This window comes from Pogoniulus pusillus, unplaced genomic scaffold, assembly GCF_015220805.1.
Source record: "Pogoniulus pusillus isolate bPogPus1 unplaced genomic scaffold, bPogPus1.pri scaffold_77_arrow_ctg1, whole genome shotgun sequence".
Classification (NCBI taxonomy): Eukaryota; Metazoa; Chordata; class Aves; order Piciformes; family Lybiidae; genus Pogoniulus; species Pogoniulus pusillus.
Genome location: NW_026974722.1, coordinates 90,833 through 115,940, shown reverse-complemented (window position 1 = coordinate 115,940; position 25,108 = coordinate 90,833). Strand labels below are relative to the sequence as shown.

The 25,108-nt window shown below is 58.7% G+C and overlaps 2 protein-coding genes and 1 long non-coding RNA gene across 14 annotated transcripts in view; 1 reads left to right on the top strand and 2 right to left on the bottom strand.

The window, feature by feature from the left end:
• LOC135174550 (uncharacterized) overlaps positions 1-21,187 on the bottom strand; it is a 35,430-nt gene extending 14,243 nt beyond the window's left edge. For 2 of the 6 annotated variants that reach the window (XM_064141872.1, XM_064141873.1), the window contains exons 1-2: positions 12,811-14,335; positions 11,971-12,147 (exon numbers count right to left, since the gene is read on the bottom strand). In XM_064141872.1, coding sequence (XP_063997942.1) covers positions 11,971-12,073 — 103 coding nt within the window. In that variant the 5' untranslated portion in view covers positions 12,074-12,147; positions 12,811-14,335. Of the gene's footprint in view, positions 1-11,970; positions 12,383-12,810; positions 17,296-17,998; positions 18,242-20,960 lie in introns of those variants that run through there. The other 4 variants (XM_064141877.1, XM_064141875.1, XR_010301977.1 and 1 more) reach the window with 3 other exon arrangements.
• Positions 1-25,108, top strand: part of LOC135174548 (uncharacterized) — a 130,337-nt gene that overhangs the window by 94,913 nt on the left and 10,316 nt on the right. The window lies entirely within an intron of this gene.
• LOC135174553 (uncharacterized) lies at positions 21,904-23,382 on the bottom strand. Its single transcript, XR_010301989.1, has 2 exons — positions 22,432-23,382; positions 21,904-22,073 (listed from the first exon to the last, which is right to left on the bottom strand). It is a non-coding gene; the product is annotated as an uncharacterized LOC135174553 (long non-coding RNA).

The window sequence follows — 25,108 nt, the reverse complement described above, 5'->3', positions numbered from 1 at the left end:
CCACTTCCCAGCAGTCCCTCCCATTCTCCTCCCTGTCCCATCCCAGCACCTCCCAGGCCCATTCCCCTCCCTGACACCTCTCAGGCTCCTTCCCAGTCCTCTCCCAGTTCAGCTCACTCCTTCCCAGATCCCTTCCCAGTCCATCTCACTCCCTCCCACTCATCCCACTCCTTCCCCGTGTCTCTGAATCCCACCCATTCCCTCCCAGTCCCATCCCACTCTCTCACAATCCCATTCCACTCCTTTCCCAGTACATCCCACTCTGCACCCAGTCCTTTTCAGTCCCTTCCAATCCTCTCCCATTTCCCTCCCAGTCCCAATCCAGTCCTTTCCAGGTCCATCCAAGTCCTCTCTCAGTCTCTCCCAGTCCCTAGTGCCATTCCAGTCCTCTCCCAGTCACTCACAATCCATTCCAGGTCCCTCTCCATTCCCTCCCAATCCACTCCCACTCCATTCCACTATCTCCCAGTATATCCCAGTCCCCTCCACTAACTCCCATGCCCCTATCACTCTCTCCCTCCACGTCTCCTCCCAGGCCATCCCAGTCCCTCCACTCCATCCCTGACCCCTTCCCACTCCATCCCATTCCCTCCCAGTCCGTCCCAATGCCCTCCCAGTCTCTCCCAGTCTCTCCCTATCCCCACACAGTCACAACCAGTTCCCTCCCAGTCCCTGACAATCCCTCACAGTCTGCACCCTGTGCCCCATCCCTGCCCGTCACACCCAGTTCCATCCCAGTCCCTCCCAGTTCCTCCCAGTCAGGCTCCCTGGGAGGGGCTGGGAGGGAAATGAGAAGGATTGGGATAGAATTTGGAGGGCCTGGGAAGTTGTGGGATGGAAATGGGAGGGGACTGGGCGGGGGACTGGGAAGGAAGTGGGAGGCATTGGGAGGGAGTAGGAGAGAACTGTTAGGGACTGGGAGCGAGTTGGGAGGGAACTGGGAGGTACTGGAAAGGGATTTGGAGGGACTGGGAGGGGAGGGCTGGGGACTGGAACAGAAGTGGTAGGGACTGGGACAGACTGGGAGGGGACATGAAGGTGTGTTGGAGGTACTGGATGGAATTGGGAAGCACTGGGATGGGACTGGGCAGGAACTGCGAGGAAACTGGGAGGGTGTGGGAGGGAACTGGCAAAGACTGGGAGGGACTGGAGGGGACTGGGAAGAACTGGATGGGGAGTGGGTGGGACTGGAACAGAAGTGGGAGGGGAATGGAAGGGACTGGGAGGGAACTGGACCCCAACTGGGGCAAACTGGGCCCAAACTGGGACACACTCAACCCAAACTGCAGGGGAGTGGTCGCAGACTGGGGGGGTCTGGTCCCAAACTGGGGCACACTGGAACAAAACTGGGGGGGACTGGTCCCGAACTGGGACACACTGTTCCCAAACTGGGAAGGGCTGGTCCCGAAATGGGACACTCTGTTCCCAAACTGGGAGGGGCTGGTCCTGAACGGGGATGCACTGTTCCTAAACTGGGAGGGGCTGGTCCCGAACGGGGATGCACTGTTCCCAAACTGGGGGGGCTGGTCCCGAACTGGGACACACTGTTCCCAAACTGGGAGGGGCTGGTCCCGAAATGGGACACACTGTTCCCAAACTGGGGGGGCTGGTCCCGAACTGGGACGCACTGTTCCCAAACTGGGGGGGCTGGTCCCGAAATGGGACACACTGTTCCCAAACTGGGAGGGGCTGGTCCCGAACTGGGGCACACTGTTCCTAAACTGGGGGGACCGGTCCCGAACTGTGACGCACTGTTCCCAAACTGGGGGGGCTGGTCCCGAAATGGGACACACTGTTCCCAAACTGGGGGGGCTGGTCCCAAACTGGGACGCACTGTTCCCAAACTGGGGGGGCTGGTCCCAAACTGGGATGCACTGTTCCCAAACTGGGGGGGCTGGTCCCAAACTGGGACGCAATGTTCCCAAACTGGGGGGGCTGGTCCTGAACTGGGACACACTGGAACAAAACTGAGGGGGCTGGTCCCGAACTGGGATGCACTGGAACAAAACTGGGGGGACTGGTCCCAAACTGGGACACACTGGAACAAAACTGGGGGGGGCTGGTCCCGAACTGGGACGCACTGTTCCCAAACTGGGGGGGCTGGTCCCAAACTGGGATGCACTGTTCCCAAACTGGGGGGGCTGGTCCCTGTTGGGAATCACGTTCGGTGGAGCGCTATGGGAAGATGACTCTTTGTTCACCAATATGGTTAGATGGTCAAATCCCCTTTATTTCCGTGATACAGTGACTTATATGCATTCTAGCAAGAGGCGTGCTCAGCTTAAGATTGGTTACAGTCAGAGGGTCCAGGGTTACATGTAAGGTGTGCATAGGTTAACTTATCACAACATTCTAAGGGTCAGCCTTCCAGACCACCCACTCCAGCCTCCTTAGTTATCTAGTCTCTGCCCACTGCAGCTGTGTGTGGGGTGCTCAGTTGTTTACATCTCGATTTCCTAGCCTCGCTGGGAACCAAGGACGTTCTCAGCGCCAGTTACCCATGTTTATGACTTTATGTCCTCGACTGGCGAGAAATTCTTCCACAATTCCCTCTTTTTCTTTTTGAGCAACCCACACCTGGCTAACTACCTTAGTTCAGCTCTTCTTAATGCAAGCAAAGACAATACAAGCGCATAGCAGAATTATTATGAAAATAACAAATAGCTGTAAGCCTTCTCCTAATAAGCTGCTTAACCACCCCGGGATTGTCCCAAACAGGTTCTGCAACCAGTCATCAAAAGTCGATGTTTCCTTTTTGATCTTGTCAATACGGCCTTTCTACCAGGTTATACTCTTGTGAATGGACTCACCATGATCTGATAAATTCAAAGAACACATCCCTTCGAAGTCCTGGCAGCCGTGTCCTTGGGCTAGCAAAAGAAAATCAACGGTTGCTCGATTTTGCAACAGGGCATGACGAAGGCTATTTTGATCAACCAATAGTTGTCCTAAAACCTTTGTGGTGACGTTGGCTTGTTTTGCTGACCAACACGCGAGTCTCTCTAGCTGTACTAATGCTTTTCCAGCTGCTCCTCCTGGTAGAAATACAGCTAAGGCAACACGAGCAGCTGTGGATAACAATTGAACGTTGTCATTGCAACTAGGACTCAATTTTAAAGATCGCTTAGACCGGTGTCGGGCTAGGTCCCTGAGCTGACTAAGATGAGGGGCAAACATTGTCAGTTTACCCAGATAACGTGGACCTCCATAAACGTTCTTGGTATGCCTTGCCAGGCTCTATCACCACAAATAAGGAACACACCAGTGGGAAGTGCCTTAGCGGTTCTGTTGTTCCACAACAGATGACCTCGGCCCTTTCTTGATGCTTTGACACCATAACACCAATTGTTTGCTCCAAAAGCACCTAAGGGTCTAATATGGGCCTTGTCACTGTCGTTTGAACCGCAGTGTCCGCCCTCATTGCTAAGGAAGTTATCATAGGCTGTTTAACACAGGGGTGAATGGTGCAGCTACAAATCAACAGTGCTACAATCAAAAGGAATAAACCTGTTAGAGCTTTCATCAGTAGCATTAGTCTGGCAAGCTAACAACCCAAGCTTAGCTAACAATCCCAAAAGCTATTTCTGCAAGCGACAGTAAGCCATTCGTTCAGAAACCCAAAAGTGCAGACGAACATCCATTGCCTAGGCTAGCAGATCCACTGGCCTAGTCTGTATGCTGTGGTTAGAAAAATCTCAAGAAGGAAAAGATTTCTTCTGCTATCCTACTGTCCTCTAACCCATTTTCCCCTTTTCAATAATGCCTAAATATACCCAAGAAAAACATCCCATAACATCCTTATGTCCTAAGTTCCCAAAACTACAAACCCTTAGTCTTAACTTATCTTACCCTAAATATCTATCAGCTATAGGAATTTCAAGAAAAGCAAAGAAAACCCAAGAAGATAACAATACCATGGTATTCTCAGAAAAGGGAAAAGTCAGAATTGTCACAAGGCTCAGTTCATGCAATTAGCAGCTTCCACAGGTCCCGAACTGGGATGCACTGTTCCCAAACTGGGCGGGACTGGTCCCGAACTGGGATGCACTGTTCCCAAACTGGGCGGGACTGGTCCCGAACTGGGATGCACTGTTCCCAAACTGGGCGGGACTGGTCCCGAACTGGGACGCACTGTTCCCAAACTGGGGGGGCTGGTCCCGAACTGGGATGCACTGTTCCCAAACTGGAGGGGCTGGTCCCGAACTGGGACGCACTGTTCCCAAACTGGGGGGGCTGGTCCGGAACTGGGACACACTGGAACAAAACTGAGGGGGCTGGTCCCGAACTGGGATGCACTGGAACAAAACTGGGGGGACTGGTCCCAAACTGGGACACACTGGAACAAAACTGGGGGGGGCTGGTCCCGAACTGGGACGCACTGTTCCCAAACTGGGCGGGAATGGTCCCGAACTGGGATGCACTGTTCCCAAACTGGGGGGCTGGTCCCGAACTGGGACGCACTGTTCCCAAACTGGGGGGCTGGTCCCGAACTGGGACGCACTGTTCCCAAACTGGGGGGGCTGGTCCCGAACTGGGATGCACTGTTCCCAAACTGGGCGGGGCTGGTCCCAAACTGGGATGCACTGTTCCCAAACTGGGGGGCTGGTCCCGAACTGGGACGCACTGTTCCCAAACTGGGCGGGAATGGTCCCGAACTGGGATGCACTGTTCCCAAACTGGGGGGCTGGCCCAGCGCAGCCAATGGGAGCGCTGCTGCCCGAGCCCCGCTGGCCAATCAGAGCGTGGCTCTGGCCCTCCTGCTCCGTCAGCGCCGGGAGGGAGGGAGGGGGGCGGGAGACCAAACGGCGGCAGGGGCACAGAGGAGGCTCCCAGCGCCCCCAGAGCAGCTCCCAGTGCCTCCAGGTAAGATTCCCAGTCCCATCAAGCCCCCTCCCAGTCCCTCCCAGTTCCCTTCCAGACCTCTCCGAATCCTTCCCAGTCCCTCCCAATTCCTCTGCAGTGCCTTCCAGTTCCCTCCCAGACCTCTCCCAGCCCCTCTCTAATCCCATCCCAGTCCCTGCCCAATCCTGCTCCAGTCTCTCCCAGACCACCTCCCAATCCCTCCCAGTCTGTCCCAGTGCTTCCTAGGATCACTTTCAGTTCCCATCCAGGCCCCTTCCAAGCCCTCTCATTCCAGTCCTTTCCCAGTACAACCCAGTCCCAATCCAGTCCTTACCAGGTCTATCCCAGTCTCCTTTCAGTCTCTCTCTGTCCCTCCCAGTCCCTTCCAACTACCTTTCAGACCCTCCCAATTCCTTCTCATTCCCTTCCCAGTCCCTTCTAAGTCCCCTCCCAGGCACCCACAATCCATTCCAGATCCCTTCCCATTCCCTCCAAGTCCCCTCCCACTCCATCTCAGTCAATCCCATTCCCCTCCCTGTCCCATCCCAGCACCTCCCAGGCCCATTCCCCTCCCTGACACCTCTCAGGCCCCTGCCCAGTCCCACCCAATCCCTCCCAGTCCCCCCCCCAAGTTCCGCTTAATCCTTCCCAGTCCATCCCACTCCCTGCCACTCCATCCCAAGGCCCTCCCAGTCCTTCCCAGTCTCCCACAGTTCCTCTGAATCCCACCCACTCCCTCCCAAATCCCTCCCAGTCCCATCCCTGTCTCTCACAACCGCATTCCACTCCCTTCCCAGTACATCTCACTCCCACTCCTCTCCGATTGCCTCCCAGTCCCCTCCCAGTCACTCACAAACCATTCCAGATCCCTTCCCATTCTCTCCCAATCCCATCCCACTTCCATCAATCCCTCCCATTCTCTTCCCAGTCCCATTCCAGGACCTCCCAGTCCCATTCCCCTCCCTCACACCTCTCAGGCACCTTCCCAGCCTCACCCAATCCTTCCCAGTCACTTCAGTCATTCATAGATCCCTTCCCAGTCCATCCCACTCCTTCCCACTCCCAGTCCTCCCCAGCCCCTTCCAGGCCTCTCCCAGTTCCCTCGCACTCCTCTCCCAGTCCCAATCCAGTCCTTACAGGTCCATCCCAGTCACCTCCCAGTCTCTCTCAGTCCAACCCGGTCCCTTCCCAGCCCAACTCCAGTCCCCTCCCATTTCCTCCCAGTCCCTCACTATCCCATCACACTCCTTTCCCACTACATCCCACTGCCCTCCCAGTCCTTTCCAGCTCCATCCCAGTCCCCTCCCACTCCCTCCTAGTCCCTTTCTATTGCCATTCCGCTCACTCACAACCATTCCAGATCCATTCCCAATCTCTCCCACTCCATCCCACTATCTCCCAGTCCCCTCCACTAACTCCCGAGCCCCTATCCCTCTCTCCCAGGCCCTCCACATCCCCTCCCAGGCCATCCCAGTCCCTCCCAATCCCTCCACTCCATCCCTCATCCTTTCCCACTTCCCTCCCACTACCTCTCAGTCCCTCCAAGTCACCTCCCACGCCTTGCCAGTCCCTCACAATCCCACCCCAGTCCTACCCAATCCCTCCTGGTCTCCTTCCAGTCCTCCTCAGTCCTTTCCAGGCCTCTCCCAATCCAAATCCAGTCCTTACCAGCCCCTTCCCACTCCCCTTCCCATCCCTTTCCCCCCCCTCCCAATCATTCCCAGTTCCTCCCACCAGCTCCCACTATATCCCAGTCCCCTACCAGTCACCTCCCACTCCCTCTCAATCCCCTCCAAGTCCCTTCCAGCCCCCTCCAACTACCTTCCCAATCCCCTCACAGTTCCACTCACTCCCAGATCCCTTCCCAGTCCATCCCACTCCCTCCCAGTCCATTTCAATGCCCTCCCATTCCTGCCCAGCTGCTCTGAATCCCATCCATTCCCTCCCAATCCCCTACCAGTCTCTCACAATCCCATTCCAGTCCTTTCCCAACACATCCCACTCCCCTCCCAGTCCTTTCCAATCTCCTCCCAATCCCCTATCAGTCCCACACAGCCCCACCCAATCCTTCCCACTCCATCCAACTAGCTCCCAGTATATCCCAGTCTCCTTCCAGTCCCCTCACACTCCCTCTCAATACTCTCCCAGGGCCTTCCAGGCCACCCCAACTACCTTTCACGCCCTCACACTGCCTTCCCATTCCTCTCCCAGTATCTTCCCTGTCCACTCCCACTCTGGCCCAGTCCCCTCCAGTCACTCACAATCCATTCCAGATCCCTTCCCATTCCCTCCCAATGCCCTCCTACTCCAGCCCAGTGCATCCCATTCCTCCCCCAGTTCCCACCACTTCCTCCCATTACCATCCCTGTCCCTCCCAGACCCATTCTTCTCACTGCCACCTCTCAGTCACCTTCCCAGTCTCTCATAATCCCATTCCAGTCATTTCCCAGTACATCCCACTCGCCTCCCAGTCCTTCTCTGTCCCTTCCACTCCTCTCCCATTTTCCTCCCAGTCCTAATCCAGTCCTTAGCAGGTCCACCTCAGTCCCCTCCCAGTCTCAGTCCAACTCCAGTCCCTCCCAACCTCTCCCAGTTCCTCTCAATCCACTCCCAGTCCCTCTCAATCCACTCCCAGTCCCACCCAGCCTCACCCAATCCTTCCCAGTCCATCCCACTAGCTCCCAGTACATCCCAATCCCTTCCAATCCCCTACCACTCTGGCTCAGTGCCCTCCCAGTCTCTCATAATCCATTCCAGACCCCATCACATTCCCTCCCAATCCCCTCCCACTCCCTCCAAGCCCAGCCCATTCCTTTCTAACTTCCCATCAGTCTCTCCCATTCCCCTCCCTGCCCCATCCCACTACCTCCCAGTCCCATTCCCCTCCCTGGCACCTCTCAGGCCCCTTCCCAGTCCCCTCCCAGTTCAGCTCAGTTGTTCCCAGTCCCACCCACTCTCTCTCAGCCCCCTCCCAGTCCCAGCCCAGTCTCTCACAATCCAATTCCACTCCTTTCCCAGGGCATCCCACTCCCCTCCCTGTCCTTTTCAGTCCCTTCCAGATCTTTCCCAGTTCCCTCACAGGCATCTCCTAGTCCCTCCCAGTCTCAGTCCAGTCGTCATCAGGTCCATCCCAGTCTCTCCCAGTCCCTCCCAAGCCCCTATCAGTCCCACCCAGCCCTCCCCCAATCCTTCCCAGTCCATCCCACAGTCTCCCAGTATATCCCAGTCCCCTTCCAGTCCTTTCCCATTCCCTCCCATTTCTCCACAAGTTCCCATGAGGCCCTTACAATCTCCTCCCTATCCCATCCCAGTACCTCCCAGTCCCACTTCCCTCCCTGCCACCTCTCAGGCCCCTTCCCAGTCCCATCCAATCCCTCACAGTCCCCTCCCAGTTCCACCCTCTCCTTCCCAGGTCTATTCCCAGTCCACCCCACTCCCAGTCTCCTCCCGGTCCTTCCCAGTTCCTTTGAATCCCACCCACTCCCTACAACCCCCTCCCAGTCCCACCCCAGTCTCTTTCAATCCCATCCCACTCCTTTCCCAGTACATCCCAGTCCCCTCCCACTTCTTCTCAGTACCTTCCAGGCTTCTCCCAGTCCCAATCCAATCCTCACCAGTCCCTTCCCAGTCCATCCCAATCCCCTCCTAGTCCCTTCCAGTGCCCTCCAACTACCTTGCACACCCTCCCACTACCTTTCCACTCCCCTCCCACTCTGGCCCAGTCCCCTCCCAGTCCCAATCCATTCCAAACCCCTTCCCATTCCCCCCAATCCTCTCCCTGGCCCAGTCCCCTCCCTGCCACCTCTCAGTCCCCTCCCAGTCCTTCTCAGTCCCTTCCAGGCCTATCCCAGTTCCCTCACAGTCCTCTCCCAGTACCTCCCAGTCCAAATCCAGTCCTTACCAGGTCCATCCCAGTCCCTTCCCAGTCCCATTCCAGTCCTCTCCCATTTCCTTCCAATCCTCTATCACTCCCACCCAGCCCCTTCCCAATCCTTCCCAGTCCATCCCCCTAGCTCCCAGGCTATCCCAATCCCTTCCCAGTCCCCTCCCACTCTCTCACAATCCATTCCAGATCCCCTCCCAGGCCATCTCATTCCTCTCCCACTTCCCATCAGTCCCTCCCAATCCCCTCCCAGTTCCATCCCAGTCTCACAATTCCATTCCAGGCCTTTCCCAGTACATCCCAGTCCTTCTCAGACCCTTCCAGGCCTCTCCTAATACCCTCCCAGTCCTCTCCCAGTCCCAATCCAGTCTTTAACCAGGTCCAACCCATTCCCCTCCCATTCTCTCTCTGGCCTTCCCCCCCCTTCCCAGTTCCACACCAGTTCCTCCCAGTCCATCCCACTGCCCTCTCAGTCCCTTCGCAGTACCTCCCAGTCCCATACCCCTCCATGCCACCTCAGTCCCCTTCCCAGTCCATCCCAGTCCCCTCGAGTCTCTCCCAGATCCCTTCCCAGTCCATCCAACTCTCTCCCAGTTCCTCTGAATCCCACCCACTCCCTCTCAGTCCCTCACAATCCCATTCCACTCCTTTACCAGTACTTTCACACTCCCAGTCCTTCCCAGTCCCTTCCAGGCCCATCCCAGTTCTCTCACAGTCCTCTCCCAGTCCCAATCCAGTTCTTGCCAGGTCCATCCCAGTCCCCTCCCAGTCTCTCCCAGTCCCTCCCAGGTCTCTATCACTCCCACCCAGTCCTCTCCCAATCCTTCCCAGTCTATCCTACTGGCTCCCAGTATATCCCAGTCCCCTTCCAGTCTCCTCCATCAGCTCCCAATCCCCTATGACTCTCTCCCAGTCCCTCCAAATCCCCTCCCAGTCCCTTCCCAGTCTCCTCCCACTGCCTCCCAGTCCCTCATCCTTTCCCACTTCCCTCCCACTACCTCGCAGTCTCCTCCCACTCCTCACCAGTCCCTCCCAATCCCATCCCACTCCCCATCTGCCCCTCCTGTTCCCCTCCATGGCTCTCCCAGTCACTCACAATCACTCCCAGTCCCTCATCAATCCCTTCCCACTCCACCCCAGTCCCTCCCAGTCTCTCTGAATTCCTCCCACTCTCTCCCAATCCCTTCCAGTCCCTCCCAATCTCTCCACATTCATTCCACATCCCCTCCCACTCTCTCCCAATCCCTTCCAGTCCATCCCAGTCCCCTCCCATTTCCTCCCAGTCCCCATCAGTCCCACCCAGCTCCCTCCCAGTCCATTCCTCTACCTCCCAGTATATCCCATTCCCCTTCCAGTCCCCTCCAGGAACTCCCAATCCCTATCACTCTCTCCCAGTCCCTCCAATTCCCCTCCCACTCCCTCCAAATCCCCTCCCAGTCTCTCTCAGTTCCTCTGCAGGCTTCCCACTCCCTCCCAGTACTTCTCAGTGCCTCCCAAACCCCTCCCAGTCTGGCTCAGTCTCAGCCTCTCCAAGTCCTTTCCCAGTCCCTCCAAGTCCATCCCATTCCTCTCCCTGTTCCCATCAGTCCCTCCCATTCCCCTTCCTGTCCCATCCCAGGATCTCCCAGTCCCATTCCCCTCCCTCACACCTCTCACTCCCATTCCAGCCCATCCCACTCCTTCCCAGTCCATCCCAGTCTCTTGCAATCCCCCCAGAGCCTTTCCCAATACCCTCCCATGCCAAATTCCCTCTCAGTCTCTTCCAATTCCTTCTGATCCCTTCCAGATGCCTTCCCACTCCCTCCCATTGCCAGTCCAGTCCCCTCTCAGTCCAGCCCAGTCTCTCTCAGTCCTTCCCAGTCCCCTTCCAGTCCCACCCAGCCCCTCACAATCCCTCCCTGTCCATTCCACTATCTCCCAGTATATCCCAGTCTCCTTCCAGTCCCCTCAGTAACTCCCAATCCCCTATCACTCTCTCCCAGTCCCTCCAATTCCCCTCCCAGCCCCTTCCCAGTCCCCTCCCACTACCTCCCAGGCCTTCCCCATCCCAATCCCTTCAGGCCATCCCTGATGCCTTCCCAGACCCCTCCCTCTCCTCCCAATCCCTCCCAGTCACTCTCACTTCCACTGAATCCCTCTCACTGCCTCCCAAACACCTCCCAGTCTGCCTCAGTCTCTCTCAGCCTCTCCAAGTCCCTTCCCAGTCCCTCCCATTCCACTCCCAGTTCCCATCAGTCCCTCCAAATCCCCTCACAGGCCCTTCCCAGTCCATCCCACTCCTCCCACTCAATCCCAATGCCCTCCCAGTCTCCTCCCAATCCCAGTCTCTCCCACTTCCACTGAATCCATCCCAATCCCTCCCAGTCTGGCCCTGTCCTCTCCTAGTTCCCTCCCCATTGCCTTCATTCCCATTCCTGTCCTTTCCTCCTCCATCCCATTTCCCTCCCAGCCCCTCCCCAGTCCATCCCAGTCTCTCTCAGTCCCAGTCCCTTCCAGTCCTCTCCCATTTCTTCCCAACCCCCTTCAGCCCTACCCATTCCCCTCCCAGTCACTCACATTCCCTCCCAGGCCCTCATGCATCCCTTCCCACTCCATCCCAATGCCCTCCCAGTCTCCTCCCAATCCCTCCTGGTGTCTCCCAGTCCCTCTGGACCCCTCCCAGCCGGGCAGCAGAAAGGCAGCAGCAGGAGCACATCCCAGCAGTAAAAGGATGTTAAATCCACCCCGACACAGGCACACAAAAGCCTCTGCAGGCAGCACAGCCTCGGCCCCTAGCCCAGCCCCTGCTGAGCTGCCCTGGCACCGCTGCCTCTGGGGCTCCACTGCCATCAGCCCAGAGCCAAGCTGCAAAGGCTGCACTGCACCAGCACCAACTGCACTGCGGCACAGGCTGCTGGCACAGCTGCCTCTCTGCCCAAGCACAGCCCTGAGCAGCAAGTGGCACAGCTGCACAAGTGACCTGCTTTGGCCAGCACAGCAACGAGGCCCAGGCAGCTCTGCCTTCTGGCTGCCACCTCCTGCACAGTGCCCCCAGAGTGCCCCTGAGGGGAACAGCTCCCCGAGGGAGACCTTAGCTGCAGCAGCACTGCCCAGCAGCCTCTCCAGGGCAGAGGCCTCTCCCCACACCTGAACACCCCCTTCAGTTTTCACTCCCTCACACCCTGAGCTTCTCCTCTGCAACCATCAGCACACTGAAAGGCCTAAGAGAAGGCTTTAAGCAAGGCTGGCACTTGGCAGCAACTCACCACAGAGACATTTCTGCCCCCACAGCCACAGGAAATCCATTTCTGAACCAGCTGCAAGCAGCAATTGCATTTCAAACAGCTCCACGGCCTGGTACCAAAGCATCCCACCCTGCCAGGGCTTGGGGCTGAGGCTGAGTGCAGATCTGCAGCTGGGCTGGGGCAAAGCAGTTCAGCTCCCTGCAAAAAGAGAGAACAAACACAGCAGAGAACTCTCACCCAGGCACAAACAACAGAGACAGAAAGAGGGAGGCAACCTCCAGAGGACCCCAGGCCAACTTAGATGCCCACAATGCCCCTTCTGATGCCCCTGAACCCTGCTGCATCACCCCAGGCCCATTTTACCTGTCCCCAGACCCTTTTGAGGGCCCCCAGGCTCACTGCAGATGAGCCCAGAAGCCTCTAGCACAGCCCCAGAACCTTCTGGAGACCCCCAGAACCCCTCCCAAATCTCTCCCAGGGGCCCCCCCATAAGGCCCCCCAAATCCTTCCCCAGGTTGTCCCCCCCAGGGACCCCCAAACCCCTCCCAGGCCTCTCCCCCGACCCAGCAGGCCTCAGCCTCTCCCACCCCCCCCCAGGCCCAGGCCCCGCGGCCTCGCCCCCAACTTTGACCCCTCAGGACCTCCCCCACGGCCTCCCAGACCCCCCCCCCCCCAAATCCAGGCCCTTGCCCCCTCCCCCCCCCCCCGGGTATGTGTCCCTGCCCCTCCCCCTCCTCCCCTCCCTGTCCCCTCCAGGCCGCTGGGGATGCTCCAAGCCCTCCCCCCACTGACCACCGCCCCCCCCAGCGGCGACCCCCACCCCACACAGACCTCTCCCCCTCCTCTCCGACCCCCACTCACCACCTCCAGGGCCCAGACGCCCCCCGGGCAGCCTTCAGAGTGGCTCTGTCCCCTGCGCCCCTCCCTGCGGCCAGGCCTGAGCGCTCTGCGCATGCGAGAGGGGAGGGGCGGCGGGAACCGCCCCCGGAGCCACCTTGGTGAGGTCAGCGTCGCAGGCGGGACGTCGGTGCCATCTTGGTGAGGTCACCGGTGAGCCTGCGCTGCCGGCGGCGCCGTCGTGGTGAGGGCACTGCCAGCCTAGGAGCGGGCAGCGCCAGCTCACGGGGGGCGGTGCCAGCTTGCAGAGGGTCACTGCCAGCCTGCGGTGAGCCGTGGCGACTCGGTGAGGGCATTGCCAGCTTGCTGCGGGCAGCGCCAGGACCGCGGCGTTGAGCGCCGTATTGGTGAGGTCACCGCCGGCTTGCGGAGTTTCGGCGCCGTATGGATGAGGCCAGAGCCAACTCGTGGCGCTCGGCGCCGTATTGATGAAGTCACAGCAAGTCCGTCGCTCTTGGCGCCATCTTGGTGAGGTCACTACAACTCGGTGAGAGTAGTGACAGCTTGCAGAGGGTCACTGCAACTCTGCGGCGAGTGGTGGCGACTCAGTGAGGGCATTGTCAGCCTGCCGTGTGCAGTGCCAACTCGGTGAGGGCATTGCCAGCCGGCCGCGGCCAGTGTCAGATTGCTGCCTGCAGCGGCAGCCCGCGGCGCCATATTGTTAAGGTCACCACCGGCTTGCGGTGTTTCGGCGCCGCATTGATGAGGTCACAGCGAGACCGTCGCGCTCGGCGCCATCTTGGTAAGGTCACATTCAGCCTATCGCGCTTGTCGCCATATTAGTGAGGTCTCTTGCAGAGCTTAGCGCTCGGCGCCATATTGGTGAGGTCACCGCCGGCTTGCCGCCACTCGGTGCCAACTTGGTGAGCTTAACGTCAACTCCGTGAGGGCAGCGCCAGCTTGCAGAGAGTCACTGCCAGGCTGTGGCGAGCGATGGCGACCTGGTGAAGGCATCGCCAAGACCGCAGCTTTGGGCACCATATTGGTAAGGTCACCACCGGCTTGCGGCGTTGCGGCGCCCTATTGATGATGTCACAGCGAGACCGTCGCGCTCGGCACCATCTCGGTAAGGTCACATTCAGCCTGTCGCGCTCATCGCCATATTAGGGAGGTCACATCCAGGCCGCCTGGGTCGGCGCATATTGGTGAAGTCACACCAACCCGTCGCGCTGAACGCCATATTGGTGAGGTCGCTTCCAGTCCGTCGCGCTCGGCGCCATATTGATAAGGTCCCCTCCAACCCGTCGCGTTCAATGCCATCTTGGTGAGATCAGTGCCCACTCGGTGAGGGCAGTGCCAGCTTGCAGATGGCCACTGACAGGCTGCGGCGAGCGGTGGCGATTTGGTGAGGGCCTCAGCAGCGCCCCCAGGCCAGGCTGCAGTGCTGCGGGGACAAGCTGAGGGCCTGAGTGGGCACTGGGGGGTGCAGGGCGGGGACGGGGAGGGGCTGGGGGATTAGTGGGGGCATACAAGGAGGTGAGTGGGGGTCTCTGGGAGGCCAGTGGGAGGGTCTGCGGGTCCCTGGGAGGTCTCGAGGAGGGTCTGGGGGTCCCTGGGAGGTCCCGGGGTTCCCTGAGCCCTCCCCCCGCAGGCTCTGGGTCTCCCGGGGGGCTGGAGGCCTGCGGGGGAAGGTCTCCTCCTTCCTGGAGCTGCTGGGGCTGTGCTGGAGACCATCGGCCGCTTCGGAGGGGCGGGGCAGGGGCAGGCCCCGCCCATGCCAGAGGACGCACCAATCAGCTGCTAACCAGTTCCTTCCCCCCAATAAAGCACCAAACTCCGCCAGGTGGACCCTGCCTTCATTTATGCTAATGAGGGGGCGGGGCACAGGGGTGACCATGCCCACAGCCCCCACAGGATCCACCAATCAGCTGCTGACCCTCCCAGTAACCCCTCCCCAACCCCCAACACATCTCCAAGGTACTCAAAGGCAGAGCCTGATATTGAAATGTATGCAAATGAGGGAGGCAGAACAAGCGGCAAACCACGCCCACGACAATCCACCAATCAGCAGCCACCTCCTGAACTCCTCCTCCAAAGGAAGCTCCAAATCTGTCACCATTCTATTGGTAACTGTGGGGCGGGGGCGCGGCCGAGGGGGCGGGGCCAGGCACAGCAAGGGGGAGAGGGCGTGGCTACAGAAATGGCAGGGACTACACACAGCATGGGAAGAGGGCGTGGCCATGGAGGGGGGCGGGGAATAGGCATTGCACTGAGGGGGCGTGGCTCAGAAAGAAAGGGGCGGGGACTAGACAGCAAGGAGACAGGGGGTGTGGCTATGCAAATAAGGAGGCAGCAACCAGAGCCAGGCAAGAAAGGCCAGGGAGGGGGCGTGGCTCCGCAGCCCGGGGGGCGTGGCTCCGCCAGCCCACTCCTCCCGCAGCAGCAGACCCCTGCAGACCCCTGCAGTGCCCTAGAGACATCTCCAGACTCCTACAGACAACTTCAGACCTTTCCAAGGGCTCTGCAGACCCTTACAGACCCCTGCAAACTCTTCACACCCCTAAGACCTCTACACACAGCCACAGCCTCCTCTGCAGAGCCCTGCAGCCCCCTCCACACCTTCAATGGATTCCTGCAGACACTTAACAGATGCCTGACAGAGCTCCACAGACCCCTGCAGACCTTTACAAGATGCCTGCAGACACCTGCGGGCCCAGAACAGAAACCTCCACACACCTGCTGAATGCTACAGACACTTGCACACCCCTCCAGCCTCCTAGAGACCTCTAGGGACCCCTCCCGACCTTTCCATAGAGCCCTGCAGACCCCTGCATGTCTTTAAGAGGCCCCTAGAGACCCCCACAGACCTCTACAGACTGCCAGAGAACCATGCAGACCCCTACAGACACCTCGAGACCTTTGCAAGGCACCTCAAGACCTTCACAGCCTTTTGAGACACCTACAGCACCACAGACACCTCTACCGACCCCTAACCACCTCCACAGACACCCAGAGAGCCCTCCAGGCCCCTAAGGGTACCTACAGATGCCCCCAGACCCCCGCACACGTGCAGACAGCGCCGCAAAGGCTACTTACGGTCTCAGATGAAAAACTTTAGAGACTGAAGAAATCAAAAACCAAACTGCCAGATTCCCTCACACAACTTCCTACATGACCTCAGCAAACCCCTTTCACTTCACATCGCTTCTGACACCCACTCTGGGAGCTGGACACTCCTTCTCTCCCTGAGGCCGGGAGAAAGATCTGGTGAACGTGGCAGCACGTGGCAGAGGGTCAAGACTTAAGCAGACACCTGATTGCTACCACAGCTCAGAAACGACTGAGACACATGCCCTCCTCCCAAACCTAGCAGTTAGGAAGTGCTACAGCTGCACCAGATCACACTGGGATCTGCTTCTTGCACAGGATGCAGCAGATTCTGGTCCATAGCTCAGAGAGGATTGCTTAGCTACTGCTGTTTATAAACACGAACCAAAAACAACCACAACAACAAAGGCTCAGAGCTGGAAACAGTTCTCAGCAGTGCAGCAAAATCCCTTTCTTTTATTCCATAGAGAGGTGCTGCAGTGACCTCAGGGGTTTTTAAGTCAAAAGCTGCTTGCTGGAATCACAGAATCAGTCAGGGTCAGAAGGGACCACAAGGACCTCGTTCCAGAGACACTTCACACTAGCCCGAGCCAAAACTAGAACGGTAGGAAAAAAGGCAAATCACAAAACATAGGACTGCCTTAACTGTCCTACACTGTAACTAGCAGCACCAAGTCCCAATCAATTCAGAGCCTTGGCACTGTTTCTCCTTGAAGATTTTAACCCTGGACACAAAGGAGTCCTGCTCTCAGGCATGGGATTACAATAAAAGTGACTCAAATGACTAAAAAGGGTAACACAAATGCCTTCTCCTGACCAATCTCTCTACATGTTCCTATGATGCTCCACTAACTCCCTCCTTCAGAGTGGCTAACAGTCTCCAACAGACACTGCACCAGCAGCTACCTTGAAGATCTGTAACCAGCTGAGTGAAGGGCTGTAAAACAAATTCACCTCCTTCAGAAAGCTTCTCATCAGTTACACAGAGCAGTCAGAGCCTGCTTCCATTCACATCTTTCTTTATCAGAACTTGTGCTCCCTGAGTCCCCGGGAAGCTCCTACAATCTTCCAGAGCACAAGCACAGGATTTTGTGCATGCTTTGATCACCCAGAGAAAACTTACAGAGCTGATGTGTTCAACTCTGGTTTTTCCCTTCCTTCACTCCAAAGGCCAGAGAAGAAGTAGTCAACTGCAAATGCCAAGCAACTTCACTCCCGAATGATGCATTTGAAGACAATGACCATTAAGGGCAAATGTCAAGCATCTTGTTAACCTACTCCAATGTGCCTTGTCTGTACTGAGTGCAGCCAGCATCCTTCATGCACTTCATGCTGCTTCTCTGAGGGAGCTCAGTTGTATGCCTCTCTTAAAGAAAGCATCAAGAATGAAATGGGACTCTCCTGAAATCAGAAGCACAGGCAATGCATAACCATTCTTTACAGCCCCAGTTACAAACTGGGCAGGCTGCAGAGGTGCGCCCAGGCCAACCTCATGGCATTCATCAAGGCCAAGTGCAAGGTCCTGCACCTGGGTGGGCACAATCCCAAGCACAACTCCAGGCTGGATGGGGAACGGCTGAGAGCAGCCCTGAGGAACAGGCCCTGGGGCTCTGGGCTGATGCAAAGCTCAAGAGGAGCCTGCAGTGTGAGTGCAGCCCAGACAGCAACCCTGTGCTGGGCTCCAGCAAGAGCAGTGTGGGCAGCAGGGCAAGGGAGGGGATTCTGCCCCTTGCCTCTGCTCTCCTCACACCCCATCTGCAGTCCTGGGGGCAGTTCTGGAGCCCCCAGCACAAGGAGGACATGGAAGTGTTGGAGCCAGTGCAGAGGAGGCCACCAAGATGCTGAGAGGGCTGCAGCAGCTCTGCTCTGAGCACAGAGTCTGATCAGTGACCTCACTGCTGGCTGCAGCTACCTGGAGGGAGGCAAAGTCCTACAGCTGTGCTGCTCAGGGACATGCTTTAGGGGTGACCTGGCAGTGCTGCCTTAAGGGCTGCCCTGGATGATTTGGAAGCTCTTCTCCAACAGCAACCACTCCATGCTTCTACTCCTCAGAACCTGTGCAACTGACTGCCAGAAGGAGCACAAACTCCACACAAAGCCTTACCTGACCCAGCCTCTTTGGCCACCTGCGTCTCGTGGGGGATGTTCCTCAGCATCTGCTCCTCCCGCATGAGCTGGTGCTGGGCTGAACCCTCCTGCTGCCTGGGGAACGGCCATGCTGCTCCTGCTGCTCCTTCAGCTCATGCCATGCTTGCTGGAGAGAGCTGCAGAACCCAACGGCAGCACAGATTGACACGGAGGGGCTCTGGCAGCAGCAGCTTGAGTGCAGGCAAATCCATCCCTGCAGCTGAGCACAGTCATTGCTTTGGCCCAGAGCCGCTCGCAGTGGCGCCTGGAGGACCTCGGAGGCCTAGAGCGGCTTTGACCAGCGAGAGGAGAGCCCAGAGCGTCGCCTGCCAGCCGGAAGTGACGGCACGGAGGCAAGATGGCGGCGCGGAGCGAGCTGCTGCGGCTGTACCCAGCCCCGGGGGGGTCTTAGGCGGAGTTGGGGGGTCCCGGGAGGGGTCCGAGAGGGCTCGGGGGGGAGTGGGGGAAGGGGCTGGGGGGTTTTGGAGAGTCCCAGAGGGGCTTCGGGGGGGCCCCAGGGGAGTTTGAGGAGTCCCCGGAGGGGGATGAGGTGGCTGGGGGGGGCGAGCAGTGGGGGGAGGGTCTGGAGATGAGTCAGTGGTTGCCAGGGGCGCTTGGGGGGGTCGCAGGGGGATTTTGGGGGGGTCCGAAGTGGCTGAAGAGGGTAGGGGGAGGGTCTGGGGGTGTTGTAGGCGGCCCCGGGGTTGGGGGGGTTTGGGGGCGCCTTGGGAAGGGTCCGAGGTGGCTGGGGGGAGGGGGCAGTGGAGCCGAGGGAGGGTCTGGGGGTGTCATGGGGGTCCCCGGGTGAGGTTTTGACGGGGGTCAGAGGTGGCTGGGGGGGAGGGGAAGGGTCTGTGGGTGCCGTAGAGAGTCCCAGGAGTGCCTGGGGGGGACTGGGAGCAGTGGGAGGGGACTGGGGGGACGCTGGGGGGTGCTGGGGTCCCTCCCCCGAAGCTCCTTGACCTGCCCTGCCAGGGAGGTGCTGCTGCCGCTGCCTGATGGCCTGGCACAGGTGGCACTGAGGGCGCTGGGCCTAGGCCTGCAGCCCCCAGCCCGGCCCGAGGGGAGGCCTCAGCAGCGCCCCCAGGCCAGGCTGCAGTGCTGCGGGGACAAGCTGAGGGCCTGAGTGGGCACTGGAGAGCGCTGGGCGGGGACGGGGAGGGGCTGGGGGATTAGTGGGGGCATACAAGGAGGTGAGTGGGGGTCTCTGGGAGGCCAGTGGGCAGGTCTGCGGGTCCCTGGGTGGTCCCTAGGAGGGTCTGTGTGTCCCTGGGTGGGTCTGAGGGTCCCTGAGAGGTTCCTAGGAGGGTCTGGGGGTCCCTGGGAGGTCCCGGAGAGGGTCTGGGGGTCCCTGGGAGGGTCTGGGGGTCCCTGAGCCCTCCTCCCGCAGGCTCTGGGTCTCCTGGGGGGCTGGAGGCCTGCGGGGGGAGGTCTCCTCCTTCCTGGAGCTGCTGGGGCTGTGCTGGAGACCATGGAGCGCTTCGGAGGGGCGGGGCAAGGGCAGGCCCCGCCCACGCCAGAGGATGCACCAATCAGCTGCTGACCCTCCCCGTCCTAACCAGTTCCCCCCCCCCCCAATAAAGCACCAAACTCCGCCAGGTGGACCCTGCCTTCATTTATGCAAATGAGGGGGCGGGGCACAGGGGTGACCATGCCCACAGCCCCCACAGGATCCACCAATCAGCTACTGACCCTCCCGGTAACCCCTCCCCAACCCCCAACACATCTCCAAGGTACTCAAAGGCAGAGCCTGATATTGAAATGTATGCAAATGAGGGAGGCAGAACAAGCGGCAAACCACGCCCACCACAATCCACCAATCAGCAGCCACCTCCTGAACTCCTCCTCCAAAGGAAGCTCCAAATCTGTCACCATATTATTAGTTACTGGGGGGCGGGGCCAAGGGGGCGGGGCCAGGCACAGCATGGGGGAGAGGGCGTGGCTACAGAAAGGGCGGGGACTAGACACAGCATGGGGAGAGGGCGTGGCTATGTATGGGCGGGGACTAGACACAGCATGGGGAGAGGGCGTGGCTATGTATGGGCGGGGACTAGGCATTGCGCTGAGGGGGCGTGGCTAAGGAAAAGGGGCGGGGACCAGACACAGAACAGGGAAGGGGGCGTGGCTCAGAAAGAAAGGGGCGGGGACTAGACAGCAAGGGGCAGGGGGTGTGGCTATGCAAAGAAAGAGGCAGCAACCAGAGCCAGGCAAGAAAGGCCAGGGAGGGGGCGTGGCTCCGCAGCCCGGGGGGCGTGGCTCCACCAGCCCACTCCTCCTGCAGCAGCAGACCCCTGCAGACCCCTAGAGACATCTCCAGACGCCTACAGACAATTTCAGACCTTGCCAAGGGGTCTGCAGACCCTTACAGACCCCTGCAAACTCTTCACACCCCTAAGACCTCTACACACAGCCACAGCCTCCTCTGCAGAGCCCTGCAGCCCCCTCCACACCTTCAATGGATTCCTGCAGACACTTAACAGATGCCTGACAGAGCTCCACAGACCCCTGCAGACCTTTACAAGATGCCTGCAGACACCTGCGGGCCCAGAACAGAAACCTCCACACACCTGCTGAATGCTACAGACACTTGCACACCCCTCCAGCCTCCTAGAGACCTCTAGGGACCCCTCCCGACCTTTCCATAGAGCCCTGCAGACCCCTACAGACCTCTACAGACACCTCGAGACCTTTGCAAGGCACCTCAAGACCTTCACAGCCTTTTGAGACACCTACAGCACCACAGACACCTCTACAGACCCCTAACCACCTCCACAGACACCCAGAGAGCTCCACAGACTTCCAGAGAGTCCTCCAGGCCCCTAAGGGTACCTACAGATGCCTCCAGACCCCCGCACACGTGCAGACAGCGCCGCAAAGGCTACTTACGGCAGCTGCGCTAAAACGCGTCTCAGATGCGGCGCCGCTGCCGAGCAACTCACCTGCCCAAACTCCTCTGCTGCGAGAGACAAAGAACGCAGCTCTGCCGGGGAACGCGGGAGGCTTCCCTCTGGCCCGAAACGCCCTGCCCGCCTGCCTGCCTGCCGCTCTGTGCTCGCCGCCATTCCGCTGCAGCCTGCTCAGCGCCACTGCCGCTCCCTGCGGCTCCGCCCGCGATGCTCCGCCCCGCTCCCACTGCCGCATGCGTCCGACTGCGGAGCCCGAGCGCCGGCCCGCCCCCCCGAGCGCCGGCCCCGAGCGCCGCCTTTAACTCCTCACTCCAATACTTACAAATCCAAACCAGTTCTCAGCTCTCCTTCCCACCTCTCACCTTCCCCTCCTCTCCTCCCCTCCCCTCAGCTTTCAACTGGGGCTGTTGAGGCTGCAGAAGAGAAGGCAGAGCTTCGAGCTACGCTGCAGTATCTGAAAGGGACCTGCAGCAAAGCTGGAGGACTGTCTAAAAGGGCCTGTGCTGATACTCTGTGCATTTAAAAGGATTACAGTGAAGCTGCTCCAAGAAAAACTTTAGAGACTGAAGAAATCAAAAACCAAACTGCCAGATTCCCTCACACAACTTCCTACATGACCTCAGCAAACCCCTTTCACTTCACATCGCTTCTGACACCCACTCTGGGAGCTGGACACTCCTTCTCTCCCTGAAGCCGGGAGAAAGATCTGGTGAACGTGGCAGCACGTGGCAGAGGGTCAAGACTTAAGCAGACACCTGATTGCTATCACAGCTCAGAAACGACTGAGACACATGCCCTCCTCCTAAACCTAGCAGTTAGGAAGTGCTACAGCTGCACCAGATCACACTGGGATCTGCTTCTGGCACAGGATGCAGCAGATTCTGGTCCATAGCTCAGAGAGGATTGCTTAGCTACTGCTGTTTATAAACACGAACCAAAAACAACCACAAAAACAAAGGCTCAGAGCTGGAAACAGTTCTCAGCAGTGCAGCAAAATCCCTTTCTTTTATTCCATAGAGAGGTGCTGCAGTGACCTCAGGGGTTTTTAAGTCAAAAGCTGCTTGCTGGAATCATAGAATCAGTCAGGGTCAGAAGGGACCACAAGGACCTCGATCCAGAGACACTTCACACCAGCCTGAGCCAAAACTAGAATGGTAGGAAAACAGACAAATCACAAAACATAGGACTGCCTTAACTGTCCTACACTGTAACTAGCAGCACCAAGTCCCAATCAATTCAGAGCCTTGGCACTGTTTCTCCTTGAAGATTTTAACCCTGGACACAAAGGAGTCCTGCTCTCAGGCATGGGATTACAATAAAAGTGACTCAAATGACTCAAAAGGGTAACACAAATGCCTTTTCCTGACCAATCTCTCTACATGTTCCTATGATGCTCCACTAACTCCCTCCTTCAGAGTGGCTAACAGTCTCCAACAGACATTGCACCAGCAGCTACCTTGAAGATCTGTAACCAGCTGAGTGAAAGGCTGTAAAACAAATTCACCTCCTTCAGAAAGCTTCTCATCAGTTACACAGAGCAGTCAGAGCCTGCTTCCATTCACATCTTTCTTTATCAAGTTCTACTGTGGAGTCAGAAAACTTGAAGTTCACTTAGTCACAGGTTAAGTCGACTCTGCTGTTGGTATCCAACCCCATGCTGCTGGCTGAAGCAAAGTATTCCAGGGCTTGAAGTTGAGACTGCAACACGAGAGACCTCCTGTGCCAAGTGCTGCTTTGGGTTTCTGGGGTTGGGGTCAGGAGGGGATGGGTGGCAGGTGGCTGACTCCTGCTTTCTGCAAACAGAAACAGGCTAAAGTAATTGTGCACTGCAGGATCTCATTTTGTATTTACCTCTTGATCTCAACCCAGAGGGTTTTTCCTTGGCTGTGTTACTTTTGCCTCACTTCTGTGTTGGAGGGAAACAAGAGGTTAACCCATTACAGCACTGTAAGTTGTTCAGGCACTGGGAAAACAATTCAACAGGCCCCTGTGTTCCAGGAGGTTTATCAAGTAGCCTGCCAACATTTTCAGGTGCTAAAGAACTAATGAACATTCCATTTAGGAAACAGCTCCCTTATCCCATAGCAAGCAAACATTCCCCACTGTCACTAATCCTATAAAAGACTGATAAAAGACTTCATTGAATGGTTTAGGTTGGAAGGGACCTCGCGTGATGACAATGACCAACAAATGACTCCCTTCAATAAATAAGCGATTTGGGAAATTCCAGAGAGTACTTTTGCTAAACAAGTTAGTCTCTTTTCTTTTCCATGAGGTCTTTCTGTTGAAGCTCAGCATCTGAAAGCTCTGTACCTCTTCCCTGCCCTCCTGCCGCAGCCCCTCCACCTTTCCCCGGGCAGCCCCTGCCGTCCTGCCCCCACTCTCTGCCTTCCCCCGGGCAGTCTCTGCTGCTTTCCTCCTCCTCCTCTCCACTCTACGTTACCAGCTTCTGCTCCATTACCCGTTCCATTACCAGCTGCTGCTGCTGGTCTGTTACCAGCTCCAGTTGGTGCTCCTGCTCCATCTTTGCCTCCATCGCAGAACCCAGAACAAAACCTTCGAGGATCCAACCTCCTAGAGAAACCTCAGCCTCAGTAGCAACACAGACTTAGCACCCGTGAGCTAAGGTGGATGTTGCAGTGGGTCAGTAGCCCAGCCCTAAGGTGGCCCTAGCTAGCGGGGGGGCCAGCCAGGCCCCCCGGCCTTTGAAACCCTCCACCACACACCCGGTGCTCACCCGTGATGCCAGGCAGAGGATCCCTTGGCCAGCAATGGGCCCAGGTTGGGGCTGGGCTCCTCCTGCTCTGCTTATAAGGGGCACTGAGCAGGGAGGGCCAAGTGGCCACAGCTGGGGTGGGAGGAGACTTCAATTGACCTCCCCTTTTTAAGCTGCTCCAGGAGAGGCAGAAGCCTTTGGCTGCTCCCCTTTGCAGGGGTAGGTTGGCTGTGTCCTTTGTGGGGTGGTGTTTTGGCTGTGTGCTTTGTGGGGTGCTTTTGCTTTTCTCTAAGCCACTCCTCCCCTTTGCTCTGCTTGGGATTTCTGTTCCTCCTTGGTATGCTGTGCTTAAAGCTGTGCTTGAAGTTGTGCTGTTTCCTTCATGAGATAGGTTTGCTTTTCTGCTTCCAGGCTTGCTCCTCTCTTGTTTTCACCTGTTGGGGTCCAGAATCTGCCTTCCTCTTGTTGCAGCCTGGCAGCAAGAGTCAGAGTCCCTAGAGCATCTCGTTCCTTCCTTTGCCCTTTGCTGAGACAGTACAGCTCTGGCCTCTGGTGTGGCTCTCGTTATTGTGGGGGGGAGAGCGAAGAGGAGGGGGTGGGGGGGAGAGAGCGACGAGGAGGGGGTGGGGGGGAGAGAGCGACGAGGAGGGGGTGGGGGGGGAGAGAGCGACGAGGAGGGGGTGGGGGGGGGAGAGAGCGACGGGGAGGGGGGGGGGGGGGGGAGAGAGCGACGAGGAGGGGGTGGGGGGGGAGAGAGCGACGAGGAGGGGGTGGGGGGGGAGAGAGCGCGACGAGGAGGGGGGTGGGGGGGGAGAGCGCGCGACGAGGAGGAGGGGTGGGGGGGGAGAGCGCGCGACGAGGAGGAGGGGGTGGGGGGGAGAGCGCGCGACGAGGAGGAGGGGGTGGGGGGGGAGAGCGCGCGACGAGGAGGAGGGGGTGGGGGGGAGAGCGCGCGACGAGGAGGAGGGGGTGGGGGGGGAGAGAGCGCGACGAGGAGGAGGGGGTGGGGGGGAGAGCGCGCGACGAGGAGGGGGGGTGGGGGGGGAGAGAGAGACGAGCGCGAGGAGGAGGGGGAGGTTGGGGGGGGAGAGAGAGCGACGAGGAGGATGGGGGTGGGGGGGGGAGAGAGCGCGACGAGGAGGAGGGGGTGGGGGGGAGAGCGCGCGACGAGGGAGGAGGGGCTGGGGGGGGGAGAGCGCGCGACGAGGAGGGGGGGTGGGGGGGAGAGCCGCGGACGAGGAGGGGGTGGTGGGGGGAGAAGCGCGCGACGAGGAGGGGGGTGGGGGGGAGAGAGCGAAGAGGAGGGGGTGGTGGGGGGGAGAGGCGCGAGAGGAGGAGTGGTGGGGGGGGAGAGAGCGCGAAGAGGAGGGGGGGTGGGGGGGAGGAGAGCGCGGAAGAGGAGGGGGTGGGGGGGGAGAGAGCGCGAAGAGGAGGGGGTGGGGGGGAGAGCGCGCGAAGAGGAGGG